The 20,323-nt window shown below is 40.2% G+C and overlaps 1 protein-coding gene across 1 annotated transcript; it reads right to left on the bottom strand.

The window, feature by feature from the left end:
- On the bottom strand, positions 1-19,707 carry LOC122751255 (leukocyte cysteine proteinase inhibitor 1-like). Its single transcript, XM_043998240.1, has 3 exons — positions 19,605-19,707; positions 3,266-3,367; positions 1-201 (listed from the first exon to the last, which is right to left on the bottom strand). Exons 1-3 carry the CDS (start codon positions 19,668-19,670, stop codon positions 73-75), a joined length of 297 nt encoding a protein of 98 aa, XP_043854175.1. The 5' UTR covers positions 19,671-19,707; the 3' UTR covers positions 1-72.
- Between the last annotated feature and the right edge of the window lie 616 nt (positions 19,708-20,323).

Genomic DNA, 20,323 nt, shown 5'->3' with positions numbered 1-20,323 from the left:
ATTTTATTTCAATCATGCTTATTGATACAGTATACTCATGAAAGCAACCAAAATGCATTCTCAATTGTGCCTCTAAAAGTAAGTCACTTCATCATCCTTGGTTTTGCCGGTCTGGAAGTCCAATAACTCCAATGGCTCATTTGTGTGAGGGAGAGGTTGGAATATTTTCAAATGTGAATATCGCTCCTTCCCAAGAGCTACCTGTAAATAAAGAAAAGTGGAGAATGAGTCCCATGGATTTCCATCTAGCACCTCTTATCCTCAGGGTCTTTGTGTGGGCATTCATGTTTTAGGTAGGGGTTTTGACTTGATCAAACCTTCTTAAACTGTGGGTCTTCTGAATGGGGAGTTGCAAAAATTGTGGCAACGGTAAAAGATTATGTATGCCTATTTTACATACCTTTATGCCTGGGGTCTTGAAAAAATTTCTTGGGCAAAAAGGGATGGTGAGTGGAAAAAATTTAAGAAGCCCTGGACCTCTGATGTGAAATTTATTTTATTTTATTTTTTTCCAGGCAATAAGGGTTAAGTGACTTGCTCAGGGTCACACAGCTACTGTGTCAAGTGTCTGAGGCTGGATTTGAACTCAGGTACTCCTGAATCCAGGGCCAGTGCTTTGTCCACTGCGCCACCTAGATGCCCCTAGTTTCATTTATTTTTTAAGGGTTTTTATCTTTTGAAATGTACAGGAAAAAAGATCATGTGTCATACAAAAATATGGCTTCCCCTTTTTTTACTTTTACCTGATCCTCTTTGAAAACATTGTGGCCTTTGTACATCTTGTGCCTTCCTTCCAATGCTGGGTTCCCTGAGGGATAGCTCTATCTATTCATTGTTCCCATCTGTGGTGTTTCATCTCCCATTCCCCTCCCAAAAAGTAGCACTTAGCACACTGTCTCTAGCAAAGTCCTATCTTTGGCAAAAGAGGATAGCTACGTAGTACTTTGGAGAGGTATGTCACATAACCACTGTAGGCTCCATCCAAGTGACACCCTAGCACTGATCAACAAAGTCAAGAGTTGGGTTCAGATCTGTGTTAGTAGAGAGGGTTCATTTTTGTGTGATATATAATAAAATTTTATGCATATATCAAACATATAATATACACATACACATATATATGACATATAATGTATATTTTCTACATTATTACATTTAGCTATACCTAGATATATTCTTAGATGCAGAATTTCCTACAATGCAGGGCAATGAGGGTTAAGTGACTTGCCAATGGTCACACAGCTAGTAAGTGTCAAGTGTCTGAGGTCAGATTTGAACTCAGATCCTCCTGAATCCAGAGCTGGTGCTTTATCCACTGCTCCACCTAGCTGCCCCCCATATAGTTCTTTAAAAATTATGCTGCAGTACATAGACTGATGGGTTTGTGCCAGGAGAGGGTTCAAATACTCTGACACTTCGTTATATGATCCTAGGTAAGTCACTTAACCACCTTAGGCCCCAAGCAACTCCCTGGGACTAATCAACAAACCCATCTATTGATGGGTTTAGATCTATGTTGGTAAAGAGGGCTCACATATCCTAAAAAAGAGAAAAGGACCTATTTGTACAAAAATATTTAAAACAGCTCTTTTTATGGTGGCTAAGAATTGGAAATCAAGGGGATGTCATCACTTGGGGAATGGCTAAACAAGTTATGGTATGTTGTGGTAATGTTGATGTGTAAAGTAATATTATTGTACTTTAAGAAATGATGTGAAGAATGACTTCAGAAAGGCCTTGGAAAAGTTATATGAACTGATATACGGTGAAGTAAACAAAATCAGGAAACCATTGTGCATAGTAACAACAATATTGTTGGATGAAGAACTATGAATGATGTAGCTATTCTCAGCAATACAATGATCCAAGACAATCCCAAAGGACTAATAATGAAACATACTATCCACTTCCAGAGAAAGAACTGATATTGATTGAACACAAACTGAAGCAGGCCATTTTAAATTTTCTTTCTTTTTTTCCTTGTATTTGAGTCTTATACAAAATGATTAATATGGAAATGTTTTATATAACTGCAGCTAGCTAGCGCAGTTTATAAAGCACAGGCCCTGGATTCAGGAAGACCTGAGTTCAAATCCGGCCTCAGACACTTGACACTAGCTGTGTGACCCTGGGCAAGTCACTTAACTCCTGTTGCCCCAAGGGGAAAAAACCCTCCAATAACTGCATATATATAACTTATATCTGATTGCTTGCCATTTCAGGGAGGGGTGAGGGGAGGCAAGGATAGAATTTGGAACTCAAAATTAATAAAAATGTTTATTAAAAAAATAAAGAAGGTTCACACACCCAGAATTTACTTTAATGATAAAAGTCCATTATGAATTTGGATAAAATCCCCCACACAAATGTGTTTAGGATCTGGAAAAAGAAAAGTATATTTCAGTAATTTCTGATAAGGGTGTGTTTGAAATCCTGGGCACCAATGGAATTGCTTAGGGTCCATGGTGACCTAGTACTCACATTTGGTGAAGCTCTGATATAAGACAGGGTGCTCACTCTCAAGCAACATATAATGTGGTTGTTGGGTTCAGGACATAAACATATAAATCTCGTTTCAGAGAATATCATGACATGAAAGACCCAGTACTTTGTGAATTCTCTCACTTTTATCTTAGAGTTCCTATCCAGGAAAGCCTGGGATATGTATCCTGACACTCTCTACTTGCAAGCATGGAATCCACAGTTTTTTGGGCTAACATTTTATTCGAGGAATCATGAAAGCAAATGGAATTCCCCAAATGAATAATCATGAGTGTGTAAAGCATTTATGTAAATTCTCAGTCACAGTCTTTAACTTGAGAACTTCCCCTGATAGAAACTCATTTCCATTAATCACATCTTGGCCTTACTATTCTCCAGTTGCCCAGCTACTTAAAGTGAGGGGCTAGGGAGAGCTGTTATTCTCTTTTTCTCTCCCTTCTTCCACCCCTTCTTCCCTTTCACTTCATCATCCATTCTTTGGTTGCCATCTCTCAGGTTCAATATGAAGTCAAAACCTACTAGGTTAGTCCTCCTCTTCTCCCCAGGTTGACATGAATCTCTTCCCCAAATCCCTTCCTCCTTGTTCACTTTCTCTCGGTAACCATACCATCACTTCATATTTCTCCTTGGGCAGACACATTTTATCTTCTCCAGTTACTCAAATGGGAAGAGGACAAACTATCTCAACACTTTTTGCATCCATCCAAATAGAAATAAAACTGAATAGAGTATGTTAGAGTTAAGTGACTTGTTAAATACTGACCTTTACATAGTATATGACCCCGGCAACCACTTGGCTTTTGTAACTCACAGCCTCAAATTGCTCGAATTTTTCATTGCTCTTTTCTTCATACTGAGGCTTTACCTTAAGAAAAGAGAGGAGAGTAAAGAATTTAGTAGTTATCTGAAAGTAAAATCAGGTTTGGTCTACTCAGTAGCCAATGCAACACTGATAAAAATGTAAAATTTATTCAAACCCTTCTTTTCCCCCAATTCATTAAACAATTAATAACTTCATTGTTTTAATCAATGTTTTTGCCTGCTGTGTCTTTGGCATTGTGCTAGGTACTGGGAATAAACACATGCATGCATAACCAGCCCCTCCTCTAAGGAGCTTACAGTCTACTAGAAGGAATACAATATTTACCCGAATTAGTAAACACCAAATACATAAAAATAATTTCCAAAGGAAGGAATCAATGACAAAAGCAACTATTTCCTCCAGACAAGGAATAAATGATTGATTGATTGACCACTGAAGTAATGGGTGGCTAGTGTTCCTTCAGAGGCTACAATGCACATCTTTTGGTAAGGATTCTATAAATCTGAGTTGCTAAGGATCCTAACAGAGTCTCAGAATCTCACTTGGATGATACCTCAGTGGCTAATCTGTATATAGTCCTACCAATAATAGAAAAACAAAGAAGATATAAACAGGGATAAATTGGGAATATTGTCCAGAGGCCTGGGAAAGGCTTCTTCCAGGAGGTGGGAAAGGTAGGTTGGAATCAGATTGCCAGATGCCTTGGGTTTAGGCTAAAGAGCTTGTGTTTATAGACAACTGGGAATAACTGATAGTTTGGCTTGTTTTGTTTTTTCCTAAGTAGGTAAGTTCCCCTTTTCTATGTGTGTATCCTTTAGATGTGCCTCAGTAATGTTGTGGACAAGGGTAACTCACAACTACTGGTACTCCATGTCCTATCAGTCCTTTCTCTCCCAAGAGACCCCAGAGAGCCCCCCCCCCCCCACCATCTTAGGTGCATGCCTCTGCCTGGCAGGCTGCTGGGTTGGTGTCTCAGGGCCTGCTGCTCCCATGAGTCCATAAGCAGTGCTCTCCTCTCCTCTAGGGGTGGGGCTATGGGTCACATTCTTTGAAGCTGCTTTCTCCCAACAGTGACAACCTCTCAGTATCCAGCTCTGACCTGCAGTCTTTGTCTCAGGTTCCAGATAGAATTTTACTGACCGTTGCTTCCAGGGGCTCCTTTGACATGGACCATTGTGTTGGAGTTGGGGGTGGGGAGGAGAAATCCTTCCCCACCTAAGTTATCTCCTAAGCTTGTCCTTCTGGCCTGCTTAATGAATTGACATATGAATAGAGCACTGGGTCCCTAGTACAAAGACCTGGGTTCAAATATGACCTCAGACACTTATTAGCTGTGTGACCCTGGGCAAGTCACTTAACTTCTGCCTCAGTTTCTTCAGTTACAAAATAGAGAAAATAATAGGGTCTTTCTCCCAGGGTGGCTGATTAACTGAGATCATATGGTAAAGCTCTTAGCACAGTGCCTGGCATGTAGTGGGTGCTTAATAAATACTTGTTACTTTCCCTCTTGAATTGCTTTTTAAAAATATATATAGGCCCAAGGGATATGACTGAGTCTCTTAGCTCTTCACCAAATGTTTCCTCTGTTGTCTTTTGCTTTTTATCCAGTGACCACATGCTACAAATCCTCCCAAATTGATTAAGAGACTTATTCATAGATTTGTGTGGGTCATAAGTTAAATATTTTAGATTTTGTGATTATATTTTTGGAAGAGAATGACATTGGTGATTATATCTAGTGAGGGGGGAAAGGAAACCACCTCCCTTACATCCACCAATTAGGAATTGGCTACAATATTTGGCTATACTCAAGGATAGTTGCCCCTAGAAGCAGCTGCACCTGAAGCTATACAATCTCTTTGTCCTATGTCCCAGACTCCCTACCCACAGACCCCTACCATAATGCAGGGACCTTGGCACTTATGAAACTTTAAATTAGTATATTGCATTTTGCAGTGAGTCCCACTTTCTCTGGACTCTAACTTCCCTTCATCTCCTTTTGGCAGTAGTTATGCCTTTGTCACCATCCTTTTCCAAGAGTCTTTTGACCTCTTTTCCACAGGAATCCTCTCTCAGGCCAGTCTTCCCTAGGACCAGTTAACCAGGGATAACATTTTCCAGCCAAATCACCTCCTGACCGAGAGGTGATGCACTCAGTGTGCAGATGGAGATCTAATTATTTAAATATAAAATATATTCTATGTGGAAATTTGTTTTACTCAATTATTATAGAAGAATTTATCCACTATGACTATATAAATCTGAGAGTTCCCATGATTTCCATTTCCTTTAGAGATATACGTGAGAGTGGACCTCACTGGTAAGTGTGACAGTCCTCTGGTAGGGAAGTTGCCTCACCTGCCAGATGGATTTTAACAAAAACACATGCTTTGATCTCTCTTAGAAATCAGTATCCCAAATGGATTGTAAACTCAGCATTTAGTCCATGACCCCTTTGAAAACTATCAGAATTAACTTCTCTTGCTAGAAAAGTTTGTTCTTAAAAGGTTAAGCACAGCCCAAGCTCTCTCAGGGCAGGCCCACACAATGTGTATTCCTTTGATAGAATAATAAATTCCTTTTGCTACATTTTTCCTAAGCCTATCTTATTTCTTTAGGGTGAAACCCTAATGAAAATTGTTCATTCAATACTATGCATGTTGGTTACAAGGGTTTTGTGTTGTTTTCCCAATGGAGTTGGGTAGGGGGAAGGAGAGAAAATAGATTTTAGTTCATTGAAAAGAATTAAAATAACTTTTTAAAATTTCTTAGCAAGCAAGAGTCAGGAAAACAAGAGCACCCCACTCCCAACTTCCCTCTTACCATACTATGTATTATCAGACCTTACAACTTTGGACCTGAGCCCTGGCCTTCCTGGGGTTGCCTCACACCCTAATCCTCCAGGCAGTGTTAAAATTGTTGACTTCTAACTTCTCCTCTAATCTGTGGTATTTTACACAAGCATACACTCTTGGATTTTCCACTAGTAGTTAGTTGGTAATCCCCTGAAGAAAGACAGGGGAGAGAGTTATAAAGCTATGTTTCATGCACACAGAGTTCTGTCAGTGTGGGCTTATCTTCTGCCTACCTAGATTACAAACACTCCATAGATGGTCTTCACAAATGGCTGTGGCCAATATGCATACATGACCTGGTTCCTTATTTTTCTTTGAATGGACCTTTCATAACTCATCTAAACTAGTCCTTGGTCAACAGGCATACAATTTGTCAGCAGGCCTTTCTGGCTAGGTAGGGCCTGTAGAGGTTACACTCCACTAGTGTAGTTTTGGAGAACCCAGAGTCACCTCCACACTGTGATAATGCATTGGAATAGGACTTCCACGGTTTATAGCTAAGTGTTATGAGAAGCCTTAACAGTGTGTGGATGCCTGCGGCAGCTAGGTGGCGCAGTGGATGAAGCATTGGCCTTGGATTCAGGAGGACCTGAGTTTAAATCCATCATCAGACACTTGACACTTACTAGCTGTGTGACCCTGGGCAAGTCACTTAACCCATGTTGCCCTGCCAAAAGAAAAAAAAAAGTGTATGGAAGTCGTAGGCATCGCTGGCCTTCACAGCAATATGAATGGAACTTATTGTAACAAGTGTAAATGCCTTGCCCTCATCTGCAAATGGTCGTGAGAGTGCCTACACTGACAGGTATAGTGGAAGGAGCTCTGAGCTCTGCCTCTGCTGTCTGGGGACTTTGTTTCAACTTCCACCTTGAACATTTACTACTTGTGTATAATGGAGCAAGTCATCTCTCTTGACATCAGTTGCATCATCTGTTAAATGAGGGATTGGACAAGATGACTTCTTTTTTTTTTTTTTGGCAGGGCAATGAGGGTTAAGTGATTTGCTCAGGGTCACACAGCTAGTAAGTGTCAAGTGTCTGAGGTCAGATTTGAACTCAGGTCCTCCTGGATCCAGGACCAGTGCTTTATCCACTGAGCCACCTAGCTGCCCCGACAAGATGACTTCTGATGGGCCTTCTAGTTCTACAGGTTCTAAACCTGGGGTCCACAGACCCCCAAGGAATCTATGGATTCAGAGGTCCATGAACTTAGATGTGGAAAAAAATCACATCTTTTTATCACTGAACTTTGGCTTCCTTTTATGTAAAGTCATCTTACTTTTTTGTTATGCATTTAAAAGCATTGCTCAGAGAAGGGGTCTTTAAGCTTCACCAAAATGCCAAATGGATCCATGACACACACACACACAGAGGCAAAGGACACCAGCCTAGACCTATGATCCTGCCATCCTATGATGACCTTACAAAGTTGTAGAGCCAGAGAAGCAGGGATCTTAGAGATGGATTGGACCCTCAGTGGCTGTCTAGTCCAACCTGTACCTGAAAGGAATCCCTAATATAACCACCTTTGCTTGAAGGGCAAAGAAAGGGCATCACTCCTCCACATGGCAGTCCATTTTACCTCTGAACATTTAATTGACCGAATTTGCAACTTACACACATTGTTCCTGGATTAGCCCTTTGGGTCCAAACAGAACAAATCTAATATTTCTTCCAAATGATAAGCTTCCGAATTTGTTGTAGTTGAGCTGTCTCAGTTATGTCTTTGTGACCCTATTTGGGATTTTATTGTCAGAGATACTGGAGTAATTTGCCATTTCCTTCTTCAGCTCATTTCATAGATGAGGCAGCTGAGGCAAACAGGGCTAAGTGACTTGCCCAGAGTCACACAGCTAGTGAGTGTCTGAGGCCGGGTTAGAACTCAGGGAAGAGGAGTCTCCCTGACTCCAGGCCCAGCACTCTCTCCACTGAGCAGTCTGATTGCCCTAGGCTTTCAGACACTTGAAGGTAGATATTTTGTCCTCCCTGATTCTTTTCTTCTCCAGGCTAAACACTCCCATGCCCTTCAGTCCATTCTCATGTGGCATGGACTCCAAGTCCTTCACTTTGTTTGTTACCCTCTTTTGGACACTTTCAACCATCAGTATCCTTCATAAACCATGGATGCCAGAAACAAACATAATCCTCCACATTTAGTGAGATGCAGCATGATCAGAGGTAAAGAGCCATGGACTTGGAGTCAAGAGACTAAGGTTCAGATGACCCCTAATACTTACTAGCTTTTAGCTTTTGCGCAAGTCACTTAACTTCTCTGAATGTGAGGACTTCATTTGTCAAAGTAAATCAATTCAACAAACATGTGAAACCTCTACAATGTACATATAAGACATTGTGCTGAACACTAAGGAACAGTACAATTCCTCTGCTTTACACATAGTAGATGCTTAAAGTTTATTAAGTGAAGGAGCTTATAAGCAAATATGTGAGGAATACCTCCTATACCCAGATTAATAGGGCTCAAGGGAGCAGAGAAGAGGGCTAGACTAAATGCTATTAGGAACTTTAAGGAAGGAGAGATCATATTGTTTGAGAGATCATGGAAGGCTTTTTGGGGACGGGGGTCAACCTGAGTAGGGCCTTGAAGAAGGAGAAAGATTTCAGCAGGTAGAGTCTGGGAGGAATGGGCAATACTCCCTGCTCCACTCTGCCTCATAGAATTGTGAGGAACAGATGAAAGCAGGCACAGGAGACAATATCTTAGACTCCATAGTGATGGGAGGAGATATTGCTGTCTGGGATGATTCTGGAACAGTCTCTGAGCATCCATTCCACTAGCTTTGAAATAGTTTCAGAATGAGTGCTGGGGGCTCTCTTGTGGGAGTTTCTAGGGAGGGGGTAGCAGACAAACCTGGGGCAGGGATGAGGAGGAGGAATAATGAAGGGCTCAGGGCAATGGTGTAAGTAACTCCCCAAATAGGAGAAAGGAACAAAGTGTGCTAACCAGACAACCAACCATTCTGGGACATGCTATTCTTTTCCTTCCTGATTTTTTCCTTTCCCTTTTTATTATGAACTTTACAAGCACCAACTAAGATGAGCATTTCTATATACAAAGCAGAAGGGTGGAAAGAAGATTGCAAATGTAGCTGAGAATCTGCCCCCTTATCCCCAACAGCTTGCTTCTCACTCCAAGTGTGATGCATTAATGTTCCTGTTTTCCAGAGCCTTTCCAGAATTTTCCACATCCCTTTACTTGGGGCTTCTTTGCCTGATAGGTTGTGAGGTGATAACTTAGAAATGCTTTACTCTTTCTAATTGGTAGCAGTTCTGATCTTTTTTTCATCTGGCTAATAATAGCTTAGATTTCTTCCTCAGAAAGCTGCCTGTTTATATCTTTTCACCATTTATCTTTTTTCTTTTTCTTTCTTTCTTTCTTTCTTTCTTTCTTTCTTTCTTTCTTTCTTTCTTTCTTTCTTTCTTTCTTCTCTCTCTCTCTCTCTCTCTCTCTCTCTCTCTCTCTCTCTCTCTCTCTCTCTTTCTTTCTTTCTTTCTTTCTTTCTTGCAGGCCAGTGGGGTTTAAGTGACTTGCCCTGGGTCACACAGCTAGTAAGTGTCAAGTGTCTGAGCCCAGATTTGAACTCAGGTACTCCTGAATCCAGGGCCGATGCCTTATCCACTGTGCCACCTAGCTGCTCCCTTTTCACCATTTATCAATAGTGGTGGTGGTTGTGGTGGTGGCATATGTGAGTGTTTAAGGTGGCTTTGGAAAGGACAGTCAGGGAAGCAGCCAGAAAAATGATTCACAGAAGAGGAGGCAAAGAGTGAAAGGCCTGTGTGTGTGTGTGTGTGTGTGTGTGTGTGTGTGTTTGTGTAATCCCAGTATTACAAGTCATAAAAACTAGGCAGATATTGGGGTGTGGAGTGGAAGAGGCAGAGGGAGACAGAATTAGGTTGATCGGATGGGTGGTGGCATGTATCATCACTTTTTTCTAGCATGTTGAAAATTCTAATCATTTGTAAATAAATCAGTTCATATTTTGAGTTTGGAGTGCCCATAAAGAGAGTTTCTGGCTCTCTCTAACGAATGGTACATCCTGAAGTTTCCAGGTCATCTGAGTGTGGCCAAAAGGCCAACAAACCAAAGAAATATCCAAAATCTATCCCTGCCCTGAGTTTGTATCAGAAAGAAGTATCTACCACAATGTTACATCAGTTAACCACATTCTCATATGAATATACTTGGGTGTTTTTACATATACCTAGTTACAGAGTAAATATACCCATAGTGATAGACACTGAGGAATGTCTATGCAGAAACCCACAACAAAATAGGCCGATACAGTTACTGACAATATTTTCATTTTGATCAATCAACCTATCATTAGAAGTAATAGGCAGAAGGTGACATGAAGTGCAAAGAATATTAGACTAGAAAAAGGAAGACATTTTTAAAAATCACGTCTCCCTTTCAAAATGAAGTGGCAGTTTCTACAAGAAGCCTTGCCTGATGCCCCTTCTTGCTAATGCATCCCCACCCCAAATGACCATGTATTTACTTTGTATACAGTTATATGCGGCTTGTCTTTGCTAAGGGAATGTAAGATCTTTGAGGGCAAAGAATGTTTCATTTTTGTCTTTATATACCCAGACTTTAATATGATCCTGGCATATAGCCAGTGCTTAATAAATGACTGCTGAGCAATTGCCATTGTGTGACCCTGGGTGAATCATTCTACATCCTGAAATACTCTCCTTTACCTCTATCTTTTGGACTCTGTGGTTTCCTTTAAGTCACTTAACCCCAATTGCCTCCCTAAAAAAAAAAAAAAAATTAAACAGAAGACTTCAAATTTTATCCTAGAGGTAATAAGAAGCCGCACAAGTGAATTTAGGAGAAGCATTGTCAAACCCGCACTTAAGGAATATTACTTTGGCAGCAGTAGGAAAGATAGATTAAAGTGGTGAGAGACTTGAGGCAGGGAGACCAGTTAGGAGGCTGTTGCAATAATATAGGAAAGAGGTGAACCTAAGTGGTAGCTCCGTGAGTAGGGAGAAGAGGCTGGATGTGAGGAAATTGTGGAGTTAAACATGGCAAGATTTAGCAAGTGATTCAATATATGGGCTGGAGGAGGGTGAAGAGATGAGGGTAATGCAGAGGTTTTAAACCCGAGAGACTGGAAGGACAGTGGTGCCTTCAGTAGAAACAGGGAAGCTTGGAAGAGAAGAGGGTTTTGGGAAACAGATAAGGAGTACAGTTTTAGACACAATGAGTTCCAGATACCTTTGGGATACCAGTTTGAGTTACCAGTTTGGCCATTCTGGAGAAGGTATCCAGTGAGCTGCCTCATTCTCCCACCATATAGCACACATCACTGAAGGACTGTTTTTCTGGGCTTCTCATGAAATGTGGGATTAACCTGCCTGAAACCTAGGGTCCTGGCATGTCTGGGAACATTCTGGGCAGACCAGTGGACCAAGGTCTGACTGAATTGCTGCTAGGGCTCTTTTTTCTCATCGAAGGGAGGGTACTGTAAGCAATCACACTTGTCTTCATGATCTCCCTCTACCCTCAGCAGCTACCTGGAGCTCAATTATTGCTCTGTGAGGTCTTGATGGATGGGCCAGGATTTCATTGGGTGTAAGGAAGAGAGGAGGGAAATCCGGGGCATGGTTGTTGGGGCTAGGGGGTGGGGCTAGGTGGAAGAACAAAAACAAATAAAAGGAGGCAGGAATGGGCATATGTTGCCATGACTAGACAGGATAGGAGGCACTTTTGATCATAGAAACACAGATTAGAGTGGGAAAAGACCTTAGACATTATCTACCTTGACCCTCTCATTTTACATGTGAGCAAACTGAGGCCCAGAAAAGTTTAAAAACTCGTCCAAAGTCACATATATAGCAAATGGAAGAAGTGGGATTTGAACCCATGTCCCTTAATTCTAATTGCTCCTTCTCTGGGAGGGCAGGAACTATATCTTATCTCAACTGGCTTCTCCCTTACTACTTAGCATAATGCTCTAGAGACTGCAAGTGGTTACCAACTTTTGTTGGTGGTATTGTTGTAGGCAGAGAGCTACCCACTTGTGGAGGGCTTGGAAAACAAGGTAGAAGAGTTTGGACTTAGTTCAACAGAAAATAGGGAGATTTTTTTGAGTAGAAGAATGATGGGTTGTTTCTAGAAATATTTAAGGAACATAGAGCATGGATTTAATAGGGGGGAGCTTTGAGTCAGACAGGCCAACTAATGGAGTAATCCAAGAGTAAGGTGATGAGGGCCTAGAGGAGAGGAAACAATATAACTAAGGAGAAATGGATAGGAAACATATCCTCCTTGATGAATTGGATGTAGATTGATTAAAAGAGAAAGATGACTGGGAAAACTATTGGTGTCACTGACAGGGGTGGAAGATTTAGAAGGGGTGTTAATTTATAGGAGACTTTTGGTCATGGTGAGTTTGAGCTCACAGTAGCATGTCTGAGTGGAAAAGACTTTTAGGTAGCTGGAATCAAGGGAATTGAGTTTGGTTGGGGGGAAAGAACTAGATTTGGAATTTGGAAGTCAACCAGCATAGAGGTCATAGTTGGAGTGGTGGGAAAGGAAGGGAGTACAGATTTATAGATAAAGCATTTGCTATGTGCCAGGTACCATGCCAAGTGTTAGGGGGACAAATATAAACAAATAGGACAGGGAAAGAGAACACATAAAAGGATGCTGAAAAGTGAAAGTGGAGGGAGGGGGTGCAAGATGGAGAGTAGGAGAGAAGTACAGAGAATGAATGGAGCCAGGAAAGGTGAGTATGGCTGGGGGCCCCTCATTAAATGTTGGTCTAGACTAGGGTGTGAGTATTCAGGAGAGTAGGTTTTATGATAGAGATTACTCCAGGATTACAAAGCCACTGTTCAAGAGGTGAAATTACAGAGAATGAGTTGATCTAGGAGAAAAGAGATGAAGGCTGAAGTCTGAGTCTTGGGGAATACTGAAAATAAAGGGACAGAAGGCAGAGGAAAAAGAAAAAAGAGAAGGATTGTTTGCAAAGGTAGGAGAACCAGATGAGTATAGTAATACAGAGTCCAAGTGAAGAGAGAATTTTGACAAAGAGGAGATGATCTTTCTCTCTCTCTCAGTGGGGACTTATGAGTGTCAAATGGTCAAAATCCTGTTGGACTTGGTTAATGTGTTGATTAGATTTTCTGAATTTTTTCTTTTTCTATTCTTTCTTTTAAGGAATGCCTCCCTACATGGGGGAGTTTATAGGAGGTAAAAGTGATGGAAAAAGACAAAATATATCATTTTTTAAAAGAGAGGGTGATTATTGTGTCTAACAATGTATGGAGGTTAAAGAAAAGGAGGACAAAATGGACATTGAGACTGATCCTGAATTAAAATTTAGAATGGCAAAAGGTCATGGTAGCCTAGGATAGTGAAGGCAACATTAAAAGTGACTGACCACAGAGTCTGGAATGGGTAGGGAGTCACTAGTGAGTAGTCAATAGTGAGTTAATAAAGTGGGAGAGGTTGAGTGCTTGGAGGTCCCAGTGTGGGTGAAAAGCAGGTTCAGCAAGTATGGGGAAATGGGTGAGGTGACAGGTAAAGAAGCTGAGATCCAAATAAGGAAGGACCTTGTTTAAGATCTCAAGGGTGGAGCAGTATACAGGGATAAGAAAGTTTAGGGTGGGTCCCTGGTGGCATATGCCAACTATTTAAAAAAAATTCCACATGCCAACTATTGTTGAAGTATGCACACAACTCATTATTGGTAGGATCATGGGTCTAGAGCTGGAAGAACCCCAGAGAGGGGCCATTTATTCTAACCCCTTCATTTTATAAATGGGGAAACTGAAGCCCAGAGGCATTAAAGGACTTGTCAGATAGTGTCAGAGGTAGGATTTGAACCCAGATCTCCTAACTCCAGAATCAGCACATTTTCTCCAGTCCCACTCTGTGTTTCTGGGGAATATTATTCAGAGGTTGTTTAATCCTTGAAGTTTAAAAAAACAATTTAGCCCTCAGAACTTCACTGTTTAAGAAAATGAAGAGACAGTCTAGCTGAAATTGATGCACATTGGCTCTTTGTCTTGGTCATATTTATTTGATGGCTATGTGCTGTTTACTTCACTCACTGAAAGGGTTAGATTAAGTTACTCTGAGGTCTTTTAAAGTTCTGAATCTAGAATCCTATAGCCTATCCATAGGAGAGAAATTGTACCTCCAGAGAAATTCCTAGTTAGGTACCAGTATAACTATCGTCTATATTGAGGAAGGTGGCTGTCAGGTGATTTTTTTTTCCCCACAGAAATTCATAAAACATATATGGATAGAGGGGTCGCAATCTGCACCAGAGGAGTGAATACCCATTTTACAATCTTGTAGGAGTCTTCAGGACTCCATGGCTTAAGGTTGGCTCAAACATCCCAAGGCTACTACTGTAAGAATGAGTTTTCTCAAGCTGATCTGATCTAGATTAAACCCACAGGATTAGGCTGGAACCACTTTGGCCTTGATCTTGTTGAAAGTCAAATGCATATTTGCCTCACCAAATTTAACTGCTTATTAGTCAGGGCAATTAAGTGTAGGCAACCTCCCTGAAGAGCTATGTTACTGTCTGTTCTCATAGGAGAAAAGGGAGCAAAGGAATCATACTTGCTTTATTCTTTCCTATTATTTTCTTTTGTTTTTCCATTGGTGTTTATGGGTTTCTTAGAATCATAAAATCTCAGGGTTGTAAACGTCCTCAAAAGTCATCTAGTCTAACACTCCCCTTTTATAGGTTGATAAACCAAGGCCCAGAGAGCATAAATGACTTGCCTAAAGTCATGCAGTTCAGGCAAGAAGTGTTTATTAAATACTTCCTCTATGCCTGACCATGTATTAAGCTCAGGGGATACAAAGAAAGGCTCCTCTTCCCCCCAAAAGAAATTAACTTCAATATATTGAACTTTGCTCATCTCTCTGTCTCTCTCATCTTGCAGTTACTGTTGTCTTATTTCTCTTGCTGTATTCTAAGTTCCTGTACCTGAATTTCAGATACTGCATAAAAATTCAGTATGTGCCAGTATTTACATTCATCTACAATTAACTGTAAGTACTTAATGATATGAAATTCACAGCAGAAGAGCTGGACTCATAGGACAATGGCTCTCCGAGTTCCTTAAAGTCACAGAAACACACAAACGGGCTTTGACATATTAGGATTTAAATGGTTTATGTAGATTCAATTTTGCTTTGATACGTTAAGAATCTCTCTGGACATTCCCTCCAAAGGTGCAGATCAAAATCCATACAGTCTTCTTCTTCTGCTCTTGTCTATCCATGTCCACGGGTGAAGTACCCATTTCTCTAGATTTCTGGACATTGTTTAGAATTTCCTACTCTTTTCTACTGTCAAAAATGGGACATGGAAACTCTCAGCATGGAAGATTCTAACATATCCTTCCTCATATAGAAGATTCCAGAAAATAAATAGGACAGGGGTGCAAATATTCCAGGGTTTGATGCAACCTGCACAATGTCATTCATAAACAGGAGCATCTGGAGAACCTCACCATCTTTAGGGAATCCCCATTCTAATCAGACATCTTCCATGGCAGTGGCATATTGTCTTGACGCTTGTTAATTTACTCAAGTAAACATTCAAGGTTAATATTTTTTTTTGCATGTAAGTTACATTGAAGAATGAAAATGTGTAAAGTCTTTCAATGTCCCATAATTTAACTCTGTTCCATGTGGGCATGAAGACAAATTTAGGAGCTGTCACAGAGACCCTTGGGCAAGTACTTCATTTGCTTAAATGCAGAATTAGGGTTTAAAAAATATTTTCAGGTCAATTTCTCATCTAAAATGGCCCCTTTACCTTCTGTGAGGACAAGTACTATGCCCTAAGAGGCAGCTAGGTGGTGGCACAGTGGATAGAGTACCAGCCCTGGAATCAAGAGGATCTGAGTTTGAATTTTACCTCAGACACTTATTATGTGTGACCCTGAACAAGTCACTTAACCCTGATTGCCTTAAACATCTGGGGCCATCTCCAGTCATCCTGATATATATCTTGCCACTGGACCTACATGGCTCTGGAGGAAAGAGTGGGGTTGGTCACCTTGCACAGCCCTCCCTCACTTAAATCGAATTCACTGCAAGTCATGACAACACCCTGATGTCATGGTCCTCTTCCAGAACAAAGGACAAACAACAGCAACTACTATGTTCTATTCACCTTTGCATCTTTCCCAATACCTAGCACAGTACTTTGTGTATAGGAATAATTTGCTAAATGCTGAGCAAATGAAAGGATCTCTCTCTCTCTTTTTTTTTTTTTTTGGTGAGGCAATTGGGGTTAAGCCCAGGGTCACACAGCAGTAAGTGTTAAGTGTCTGAGGCTGGAATTGAACTCAGGTCCTCCTGAATCCAGGGCCGGTGCTCTATCCACTGCGCCATCTAGCTGCCCCCTGAAAGGATCTCTTTTGCTGTCACGAATCTGTGATTGTTCAGCCTGTGACTGCTTGAATGGTTAGAAACATTCAGATCTGCTCCAATTATAGTAGAAGAACATAAGATTTGCTATACCAAGCTGAACTCAAGGCACACTAGGCCAGGAATTCACCTCTGACAGTGACATCAAGGGACATTTCCACTTGAATTTTATCATAACTTCAAATTCAAAATATCGAGAAATACCTTCAGCATCTCCCATCAAAGCCCTTGAAAAGCAACCCAACACAGTGCATAGTACTCAGTACTTGAAATCAGGAAGACCTGGGTTCAAATCCTGAATCAGGTTCTAATTAGCTCTGTGAACCTGAATTAGTCAGCCAAGCTCTTGTAGCTCTTGTTTCCTTCTCTGTAAAATGGGGGAAATAGTATCTTTTTCAAAGAGTTATTGTGAGGATCAAATGAAATTATTGTATATAGCATACACACATACACATATATGTGTATATTCAAACACAGATCTCATTTCTAAATTGAGAATTCTACACATTACACCATGTTCTCTCTCCACAGACATCCTTCTGGCATGCAACTGGTTCATAAATTGAAACAAATAGATTCTGTATGCAGGGTCTCTAGGCTAACTGTTGTATTGCATGTAGCCTGCAGAATTTCATTCATTGTTCTCAGTAAATAGTAATATGAACCACCATTTATGGTCACAAAATGCTTTCCAGTCATGATCTCATTTGATCTAAATAAGAACCCTGAAGTACATAGTGCATGTATTATCTTTGTCATTTTCCTGTAACTGGGATTTCATTCAACCTTGGGACAGTTTGCATAATATTTTTTATGCAGGGGAAAAATGGACTCTTCACTGTTGGAAAGAAGGATGAGTGTGATGCTACATCTCTCTATAAGGGATTTTATTGATAGAGTTGGTGCCAGAGGTCCTTCATGGAATGAAACATGGAGACTAAAGACCCTCTTGGGAGAGGAAAGAAAGACTTTTGGAAGCTGCATAGGGAAGACACATAAGGGAAGCCAGCTCCTAAACGTATCTGTGATATTTAGAGATCATTCTCTCTCTCTCTCTCTCTCTCTCTCTCTCTCTCTCTCTCTCTCTCTCTCTCTCTCTCTTTCTATCTCTGTCTCTCTCATATTTTGCAGGAGAATGAAGGTTAAGTGACTTGCCCAGTGTCACACAGCTAGTGAGTGTCTGAGGTGAGATTTGAACTCAGGTCCTCTTGACTCCAGGCCAGTACTCTATCCACTACACCACATAGCTGTCCCTTCCTTCTGCCTACATCACTACTAAATTTCTTTCTGTCGGTGACAACTAGGACAGAAACACAGTTTATCATTTTGGTGAGAAAGATTAGAATTATCACCATCAGAATCCTTTTTATTGCTTGGAAAGTGCCTGTAGGTTGACTTATTGGTCGGAGGCCATTAGGGTCTCTTTTGCAACATGGCTTTATTCTATATCTTCTTGGTGTTAAAATAATCCAAAGGTTATTCAAGTGGTTTTGAAATTATGTTCATCAACCTGTTAATGTTCCTATACTTTAGTTACAGATCAATTCCACCCAGAAAATCAGAAAAATGTTAGCACTGAAAGAGCCCTGAAGAGATCATGATTCTAATCTCTTGATTTTACAGATTAAGCAAGAGATCTTGGATTAGATGCTGGTTCTAAAATGTTAAACATTTCTTGATTAAAAAGAAGATCTTAATAGAAGAAATACCTTGGTTCATTCCATAGTATTTATGTATTCTCTCATCACAAAACCATTATTTTCTTTTTTCTTTGATTGTATATTTTTAGTCTGATAAATCAATGATTTCTTAGTGGCACCATAACTACTCCTAGATCTTGTAATTGGTTTAAATTATAATTGGCAACAAAAGGATTGATAATCAGGTAGAAAAGAAAAAGTTCTCATTTTGTCAATCAGCTTCTTGTCCATGAATTAAGCCAAACTATCTGTTTTGGTTGATTTCATAAGGTACAGCAAACACTGGGTAAATTCATCCTCTACTGATAGGTGGAATTTCCCATGTTTTCTAAAATTTCTGCTTGCCAAATGCAGCCATTCTGAATGTTACCTTCAGAATCCAGAGAAGCATATATTTTTATTTTTTAAAGTGATGCCTTTTGCTTTTACATAACCTTTATTTCTGGATCTAGTCTTCCTCTCCCTCCTCCCCAGTGAGTCATTCTGTGTAATAAAGATTTTTTTTTTAAAAGGGGAAAAAAGAAGTTGAACAAAAACCAACTTAACCATGTCTGACAGTTTAGGAAACACCTGTAGTCCCTCACCTCTGCAAAGAAGAGAGGAAAGCACCTTCTCATATCTTTTCTCTGGGGCCAGGTTTGGTCATTATAATTAAATGGTATTCAGTTTTATTTTTTTTGTTGTCCTTTCTATTTTGCCTCATAGAATCATAAATCTAGAGCTGGAAAATACATCAGGGATCACCTACTTCAATCCCCTCATTTTGCATTTGAGGAAACTGGGGCCCAAGGGAATTTAAACAAGTTATGAAAGTCATACTGATAGTGTCAGAGGGTAGGATTTGAACCCACTTGCTCTGACTTCTAATTCAGTGCTATTGTCACTGTACCAGACCCACATTCTTGTTGCCCATTGTGTATATATTTTTGTCAGTTTCTGCTCACTTTGCATCATCTCATGTAAGTCTTCTCATGCTTCTCTAAATTCTTCATACTCTTCATTTCTTATGGTTTATGAATGTTCTATTTCATTCATGTACCACATTTTTTTTTAGCTATCCTCCAAATCAATGACCAATGATTTTGTTTTCAGTTCTTTGCTACCACAGAAAATGCTGCAATAGATAAAGTTGCAAATGAAAACATCATAGAGATGATAGACAAACCTAGGAACTAATTCTTTGAAAAGAGTAACACAATTGACAAACTTTGGCGGGGTGGGGGGGCGATATCAAGTTAATAGAATCCATTATTTTCAGTTAAATCCTTCCTTTCATATAATGCACCTCCTTACCTCATCAACAATCTTCTGGATTTCTGGAGTTGCAGCTTTAGTCTCACTTAAGCCTCCAGTCATCATTTTGGCAGTAGTTGCTTTGCAGAAAGAGATGTTGGAACTGAAGTGATGAAATGATAAGATCAGTCATCCTGACTCCAGTTTTTAAAGGGAGGCAGGCACTCCTCACAACCAAGGAGTGCAAGGGTGGATCATAATAAAGCACCGCCTTCTTGGCTGTAGAAATGACTTATTGCTCACCTGTTAGCATGTGTTAATTCATGAACATGAATGTAAAGTATTGTCATATAATAAGGCAATTAGATGTTCCTCCAAACCCCTTTTTAAAGTGGTCAAGAAGAAGCAAACCTCTGTTCTCTGAGTGAATGGTTCAGTCCAGGGAAGGCTTCTGGAAAGTACTAATTAAACAAAACAGGAGTGTTTACTTTATGTTGAAAGGTAATAGCCCCAAATTTCCAAATTTTCTTTTCAATTATACTTGTTCAATTTTAATAATGATAAGTACTCTTCTCTTTCACTCACTTCCCCAAGGAATAGGTGAGACTTTGGCCTCTTAAAACACTGATATTCTATGAGTTTATGGAGGAAAGGTATTTATTATACAGACTTTTTTGATGTTTTTTTTTGGCTAGTATTTAAATTTACTTGAAATCAAGCAGAGCTTGTCTTTCAACATGTGAAGCTATGTGGAAATCCCTGTAGGGCAGGGACTGTGG

The sequence above is a fragment of the Dromiciops gliroides genome, chromosome 3 (genome assembly GCF_019393635.1).
Source record: "Dromiciops gliroides isolate mDroGli1 chromosome 3, mDroGli1.pri, whole genome shotgun sequence".
Lineage (NCBI taxonomy): Eukaryota > Metazoa > Chordata > Mammalia > Microbiotheria > Microbiotheriidae > Dromiciops > Dromiciops gliroides.
Note: the sequence above shows the minus strand (reverse complement) of the source record. Positions and strands in the feature narration are given on the sequence as shown.